The sequence below is a fragment of the Varroa jacobsoni genome, unplaced genomic scaffold (assembly GCF_002532875.2).
Source record: "Varroa jacobsoni isolate VJ856 unplaced genomic scaffold, vjacob_1.0 scaffold_1472, whole genome shotgun sequence".
In the NCBI taxonomy this organism is placed as follows: domain Eukaryota; kingdom Metazoa; phylum Arthropoda; class Arachnida; order Mesostigmata; family Varroidae; genus Varroa; species Varroa jacobsoni.
The window spans coordinates 122327-129986 of record NW_019214374.1 but is presented as its reverse complement, the minus strand read 5'-3'; the positions used below and the strand labels follow the sequence as shown (position 1 = coordinate 129986).

General features: G+C 41.5%; 1 protein-coding gene across 5 annotated transcripts; it reads right to left on the bottom strand.

Moving 5' to 3' along the window:
- Nucleotides 1-398: 398 nt before the first annotated feature.
- Nucleotides 399-7221, bottom strand: LOC111270429 (sodium-dependent glucose transporter 1A). 5 transcript variants are annotated; one of them, XM_022850652.1, is made up of 7 exons: nt 6918-7118; nt 6347-6742; nt 4636-4762; nt 4202-4360; nt 3803-3932; nt 3244-3305; nt 399-1149 (listed from the first exon to the last, which is right to left on the bottom strand). In XM_022850652.1, exons 2-7 carry the CDS (start codon nt 6578-6580, stop codon nt 1127-1129), a joined length of 735 nt encoding a protein of 244 aa, XP_022706387.1. In that variant the 5' UTR covers nt 6581-6742; nt 6918-7118; the 3' UTR covers nt 399-1126. The 5 variants fall into 5 exon arrangements, with proteins under 5 accessions (XP_022706387.1, XP_022706385.1, XP_022706384.1 ...); XM_022850650.2 differs by lacking the exons at nt 399-1149; nt 6918-7118 and adding an exon at nt 7131-7221 and having other exon boundaries at nt 1463-3305; XM_022850649.2 differs by lacking the exon at nt 399-1149 and having other exon boundaries at nt 1463-3305.
- Nucleotides 7222-7660: the final 439 nt, after the last annotated feature.

The window sequence follows — 7660 nt, the reverse complement described above, 5'->3', positions numbered from 1 at the left end:
ATCTCGGTTTCTGTGAACTGATCCAGTCTGTGCGCTTGTAGGTTTGACTTACGAATGTTAAAGACATCGTTTGATTATAACTATACAGCTTTCTATCCTTAGTGATGTCTTTGGATATCAAAACCAGACAAGCAAACATATTGTTATCTAAACGTATCGAACTAGAAATAATTACTGCATCCGTGCGTTGCCCAAAGTTCAGACTGCTCGTTCAATAAGCAAGTTGTGTAGATTACAGTTAGAGGCATTATAAAATAGAGAAAAAAACAAACCTCTAACTCATTATGGCATCTCGAAAAGCACCCAGGCCTGATCGTATCTATTCAACTAGTTGACTCGGGTTTGACAACGTTGCTTTGGGGTCTATCCATTACATGGTTGTTATGTTGCAAGTCGGATTTCTATAACCAGCCTCGCTGGGTAACGTATTGTTTATTAGGGTGCAAAGTTACCATACATTGGTCCGTAATTTTACTTTTTTTTTGTTCATTTTAGTATGACCCTACCTCTTACTAAGAGGACTTCATATGCTTTCTATGTCTTTTACCTACGAGTATGCAAAGGAAGAATTTTTCGATAAATCAGCGAGACATCCAAAATGCAAGTGATCCCATAATGTATTGTTTTCATATTTTTGCTTCCTGCTTCAAGCCGCTTCCTCTGCGGACGGTGCGGTCATACTATGACGGCCCAATGTCCGAGACAGCACAAAAAAGTGTCCCATGCATAACTTATCCAGATGCACAGAAGGTTTAGTGGTATTGTGCAAAGGGACCACTTTACTGTATCCTCTTTTCCGCTCGGAGCCGTATTTTTTTGCCACTGTTTTGACCCTGTTCAACAATTTGTATCACCGCTTGAGTTTACCGCGGCGTTCAAGACTGCTTAAATATTTCCTAAATATTTCATAAAAACGTATACATCGACGGTTTTATTTTGGCTTCTGCATATATAAGCTCGAGCAGTTGTTAGGTTTTGGAAGCCGCTAGCGGGCAGAAGCAAATTCATTGATACACATGTACTGCTTTAGTAATATGGTGGAACGCAAGCAGGGGCAATGGACATTCACTATAATTACATTAGAAGAGTGTGATTTTGTGTACAGCATCAAACCTTCTCCAGTACTTCAGGAAGCTTGAGTTCCGGCTCCTAGAACAAATAGGCAGAACAAATCAGCAAGTCACAACGGATAACAACTGTACTATATTGTTGTGTATGTCAACATGCATCAGCTCAACGGAACCAGATGGGCCTCCCTTAAAGTGGGCAATTTCGGCCACTGTTTATGTGAAATACTACAGATATTCTTGCGTCGTCGTTTGCCACCATGTATCTTCGAAACAAGAGATGTGCTTAAGAGGAACGTCCCGTGCTTTAGGAACGCCTCCCTAGCTGCTAGTCTAGTCCGACCTACAAGCTGGTGCGAAGCTGAGCTAGACTGCTTAAGGACGGACAACGACCATAAAGCATAATATATTTATTGCAATGCAAAAAATGGCATCGTTACAATCCGAGTTTTCAAAGCAGAACGAGATTTACCATTAGTACCAGTTCGTTCGTTAATTTGCAATGTTGTTGAATATTGTGTGTACGCGAGTGTAGGAATGAATTTTCACTCACCCATTCCTGCACGCGCATGCTTATCGATATCCTTTCAATAGTGCAGGATATTTCCTATAAACAAGTACATATATATATATATATATATACGTGATACCCTCGTCTAGATTTCTCTCATGCGAACGGATGAATTTTTTCGCAGCTGTTACGTATGGAACTTGCAAAACATCTACGGCATAGCATATGGATGGTATATTTCAATGATCAATCACTTACTTAGTACAGGTCCCACCGTAACTGTTTTATTATAGTATCGGGTATGAGCCCCATAAAAGAGACCCGTAGGAAGTTTTGCGCAATACTGTGTGTGACACGGGATCTCATCACCCACTTACTAGTGAAGAACGAAGAGCTTGCTCACATAAAATCGTTATTGTAATTACATGGAAACTAATACATCTAGACTATGTGAAAATGGCCGTTTTTAACATAACAGTATCTGTATGTTGTCGTGTACGTACAGTTGAAACGTAACTCTCCAAATATGTGAGTCTATACCTACTAATTTCAATGAGCCTTATGTAATTCTCATAATGAAGGTTGTCTGTACCAGTATGATGAGGTTTTTTTTTCAAAATCCTTATATTTTTATGAGTCCATCCATGACTGAGTGGTTGACTCATCGTATTGATGATAGGAATAATTTGATTGATCGTTTTCACTTTTCGAAAATATAGGTGTGTGCAGGACACCGTGTGTAGGGCCGGCCGGCCCTCCCTCCCTCCCTCCCTCTCTCCGCGATGTTAGCGACACCTACGTTAGCTAGTGTATTTGCTTTAAATCGGCAATTTCGGTCATCAATGAAAGACATCTCTATTTCGGTCATCAAAAAATCGATCTAAAGACCAGATCGACGGACTTTATCAAAACCAGACTGGGTCACCTCGTGATCCTTATGAAACAGGGTTACGGTTAGATGCATGATAGCGAGATTAACAGACATGATTATTCCGCATACTAGCACTACGTACATTAACAATGAAGGGTTCGTTTCGATGTAATGGCCTACGATAATGGGGAGAAGCAAAGCTCCGCTACAGGTCAGGATCAAAATAACACTCATGTAGTTGTGTGACAATGTCACATGATTAGACACCCATGCCGTACACGAGCCGTACAAAGGTGACAGGCCAGCGCCGAGTAAACAGCATCCAACCCAAAGTACACATGGGGTCCAGTGTGTCAGAAACACCAGGGCTGTGGCGGCCAGGAGAAGGATGCATTGACCGATTATCATTAAATGCATTGGGCTCAAATGATACGATAAGGGAACGGCCAGAACTCGAGCGGCTGTAAAACCCCCATAGCACAGCGACGTAAGGAAGGCAGCCGCAGACTTTGTGAAGCCGTGCTCGGTAACCGCGTACACCGAGATAAATTTAGAGAAACAAGCCTCCAGCGTCACATCGATTAGGGTGTAAAAGCCAACGAGACAAACAAGAGACCATTCAAACATTTTACTCGATATATAAAGTGTGGCGGAGTTTTTCGCTTTCTTCTGAGGCCGAATGTCGCGTGAGTCGAGGTAGAACGATATCATCATTAGTACAGATGTAAGAAGAAAGATACAGCCGATGATCCCATATGGGATGTACACGCGCGAAGTCTGCGCAATGACGTTACCTGTTGTAACTAGCGCAGAAGTACTATTATCCTCGGTGGTCATTACCGCATCATACATGGTCCTGAAATAGCGTTTCGGTATTAGACGTGTTTCAGTTAGCTCTTCCTTTAGTACAATGTCAATGTGATCCTTGCGCCTGTGTTTTTTCCTTTTTTTTCCCTTTTTTTTTTGTTGATTCAATGAGTATTTCCGTCGTAATTTATCAATCAACTATTCGACAGGTATCACTCTCGCTGAGATGATATGTAATTTAATACAATGTACTGATAGGGATGGTCCGCTTTCTATGTTTTTTATTGTTAATTGGTTTGAACAGCTTGCGGAAGAATAAAGGTTCAGGCCAGATGCGCCCGCTGTCACGTTTGTTAAAGTGATATCCAGTAGTGGGTGTGATGAAGAACCGCATGAACTCGATTTACTTTTGGTTGAAGAAATTCGCTAGACAGTGGCAGACGTATCCAGTTTTCAAATATTGAACTCTAGCGTGATTTGAACCTGATCTAAGAAGCATTGTAAGTGAACAAGGAAAAAAGCCAAGAAGGTATGAAAGATACTTACATTTCACTGCTGAGAAATGGCTCTGCAATAAGTGGGGCGACTAGGGCCCCAATCCCGTACATCAGATGCAATAACTGGATGGCAGGCGAAACGTGGTCACGCCAGATACCAACCAGCCATACGTACACACCTATAATAATTGTATAGACAACAGTGGACGCAATCGCAATAATCTTTGTTTTTTTTTTTGTGACACACACACGTCGCGAGACTACGCAATAGATCGACCACATAACAATGTGAAATTACTAGATGGTTCGTGCTTAATTATATGTACGTCTGCATACAAATATGTCTCGAAAAACACAGCAGGAATGAGTAGACTTACGTAATGGGGGAGCCGTCGTTATTTATTTAGTGAGTTTTATCGTCTTGGTAGCGCTGGTGAAGATTACATACCAATTTCCTGTACACCGAAGAAGCAGCCATTAAGGAAGGCGAAGGTGGCCACGATTAGCGGCGTACTACCGTGCGGGATGAGAATATTGAAGATTCCACAGCATAACATGCATATGATGATCACGCACTGTGCGTTAAACATGGTAAACAGCGGAGTTGCTATCAGGGGGTAAACAAAAAAAAAAACATTATTTTTAGGTTATTATTTAGGTGTAAATTATATTTTACAAAATTCTCTTATTACATAACTGCGGATCATTGTTAGTTCTATTTGCTGGCGGTGACTCATGTTCTAATCATACTGATATACTAGACAGATAAGATATCTGATCACAGAAAAGGCATTTACTATATAAAGATATAGTCACTCAAAGCGAAAACAACTAAAGCAGCAATTGTTTAGATTGGTATAACTATATGCCTGTCGCACATACCGAGAAATGAGCCTATGAACGCTCCAAAGTCACCCGAGAACGCGACGTAACTCATTTGAGCCACGGAGATTCCGAGAATCTCGGATACGTCCAAGAGCGTTGGACCTACTATGGCCAGGGTCAGGCCCTTAAATAGAACGTGAATACCATCTATTACAATCTCTTGTACCTCGACCTCTACCTTCTAAGAAAAGGAAAGCATTGATTTTTCAACAACATCTATGGAATGAATATCTACTTATCGAGCGGCTATGAGGAGCACAATCAGCAAAATGGACCACCTAATTATTATTAACGGGTAAACTAATATCAGCTTTGGTGTTACTTCTTCCAATCTTCTATGGTCGAAACTGCAAAAAAGCGCCACGCCTCCTCATAGAGAGGACAAGTGGCATTACATAGCTAGGTACTTGATGACCCCAAGTGCTTCTGTTTGTTGATAAATCGGAGGGGAGATTTATCTAAAAACCATTATCATTTATATAAAACGTACTGTAGGATAAACTTTATCATTTGTTCAGGCATCGACTGGCACAAATATGATTCTAAAATTTCCTTGCCGATTGTAGTCAGCCATGTTTAAGTGTACATGTGTTATAAATATGACCTAGAACTACATAACGTCCCCTTTATCTTAAATCACGCGCGAAGATACGTCTATTCTTCCTCGTTGTGTCTTCAATAATGTATTTTATCTTTATCACGCCTTGCACGCGCGCAATTCACGAATCGATCGTGTATTGCTCGTTAGGACGTTCGATCGAGAGGTATCCGTTCAGGCATATTGGGAAAACACCCAAAACTAACTATAACGCTATTTTCGAGAGAAGAGATTAGGTGGCCATTTTTTAATTGGTTGGTATCTTGATGTTCAGCTGAACGTAGGTCAGGCACATTTTTTTCTATCTATACTATAATCTATATTTTTTCCACATGAACGCCTTAGTAGTAATTACAATTGATAATATTGATCTTATTGATGACCTGATCTCCAAAGGTCTCCGAGTTCTATAGTGCTTTTTAACAGATTGCTAGGTAGTTCAGCCGCACTTTATACATGTACGTAACTGCTGATAAGGCGATTTAAGACTTTGGTTAGCGCAATAAAGCTATCAGGTATAGGTCCACGGATCCAGCTGTCCTCGTAAAATGCCAATATTCGTTTTTTTTTTTTCCTAACTCTTTTATTTAATTTTAAAATCCAAAGTTCCTTGATCGTGCGCTAAACCCCGCACGCAAGTCCGTGTGCGGAAGGATCTTCGTCGACCGGGTGGGTCCAAGGTTGCCATATCGAGCTTTCGATCGGATGCCTTTGGAATACCTTAAGTTTTACAAGTTTTTGACAGAAAAGCTAATTCTTAGTAAGCAGTTAATTAACACTCAATCAGCGATTAAGAAAATTGGAAAAGATGAGTACTAGACGGGAGCGAATTACCGCGTAGCTACTTGTTTCTAAGTCGTTTTGGTATTATCTTTGGAGACAACTCATATCACCCTACGTTTCTTGCCAGGCAAACTGATGCGTTATTTTTTAATTAAATTATTTATTAAATTTTTAATTAAAAATGCTATAACACCATAATGAGATGGGAAAGCGTCACATTCCAATCTCGGAGCAAGTACAGCATTGTGGGTTGATACGGTCGACCTTCTGGACAGAATTATTAATTGTAAACGCACAATAGGAATTGTTACCGTTAGGATGACTCACTAGAGAAACGCTGGCCATGTTCAGATTGATACTTTGGAAAATTCGAATACTGTTAGACAGCAGAGGCGTAAGCTCGATTTGCATCTCCGACACGTCAGATCCAGCTGGGCCCTCTCTTCCATAATTTTCCGTTGCTGATTCACGAAGCTCGGAATTTTCAGCAACTTTGTTTGCCTCATTGGTGTTTTCATTGAAGCCTCCTCCGAGGGAGCCCACATGGTTGGTTTCGCCCATTCGCTTGGACCTAAAGACGTTGATAGGTACGTCTGGGGTGTCGACCTCAGAGGCGGCTGCCAGTTACTGCACGTTCAACCACTTCACAACCATGACAGGCGCGCTTCAGATTTCCTTGGCATCAACGAATTCGATAATCCGATACTGCAGATATTTCGCACACTGCAAAAAAGGCCGGATGAAGCATAATTACAATTTAGATCCATTTACGCCATTGAAGATTTCCTACGTCTCATCAACCCTCATATCCATTTAGGCGCGGTTTAAACATTTTGAAAAGGCCACTGATTAAGCACATATTCAAGACAGTAAAAGGTCTATGAAATGTAATACGCACGCCAGCACTTCATAGGGATGAATCTGAAAACATTAGCTTGCCAGAATTACGATTGTTTGACATTGACGCGGTCAATGTTTTCATTCAGACGGTTGCTAAAGAGGTCTGAGCTAATCACCGATTCGTGTGAGGAATCCTGCACAATTATTCTGATCGAAATCGACATCTAACGACAGTACCATCAGATCAAAGCCAGTTCATTTGTACGCTCACCCCGTAGAGGTCATCTGAGCTTTGTGGCCACCACTCGGGCCAATCAGGATCGGACAGAGGAAGCACGCAGCAATAATAGAACAAATACGCGAACTCGACGCCAATATAAGATGCCGTCATTAGAGAGGCGCTATTCTTGAGAGAATAAAGGACACACAAAGAGTCCGCGCGTACGTGTGCCTGTGATGCGTGAACCCATATCCTTAATCTCGCTACTCTTCTTGCTTACCTGTGTCACCACTCGTGTCACTTATCCGTGGCACTGGGCTTCTTCTAGTTGTGTCAGTTGGCCTATTATCTAGCAGCGCTTGGATTCACAGCGTTAGTGAGGCCGGAGATAAGCTTTCGGCTTTAGATGACTCGCTCGGGGGAACGAGTTCGCTTGCTCTAAGACTGATCGCAGGTCTTCACTTTCCATCGAGTCAAGCTATGAGCTGATTCTACGCTTCCGTTCGAACGATTCAAACAATGACTGATACAAGTTTCTTTTAAATTAATGCCGTAGTGCTCTATACACATACAAACTAGCG

Bases quoted from the DNA above. Each gene is read 5' to 3' on its own strand.
- LOC111270429 (XM_022850650.2), bottom strand. From the start codon at position 6,580: ATGGGCGAAACCAACCATGTGGGCTCCCTCGGAGGAGGCTTCAATGAA. The intron at 4,361-4,635 runs GTATGTGCGACA...ACCCCCTGATAG, and splicing joins GTTCATAGGCTCATTTCTCG to CAACTCCGCTGTTTACCATG. The intron at 3,933-4,201 runs GTATGTAATCTT...CAATTATTATAG, and splicing joins CTTCGGTGTACAGGAAATTG to GTGTGTACGTATGGCTGGTT.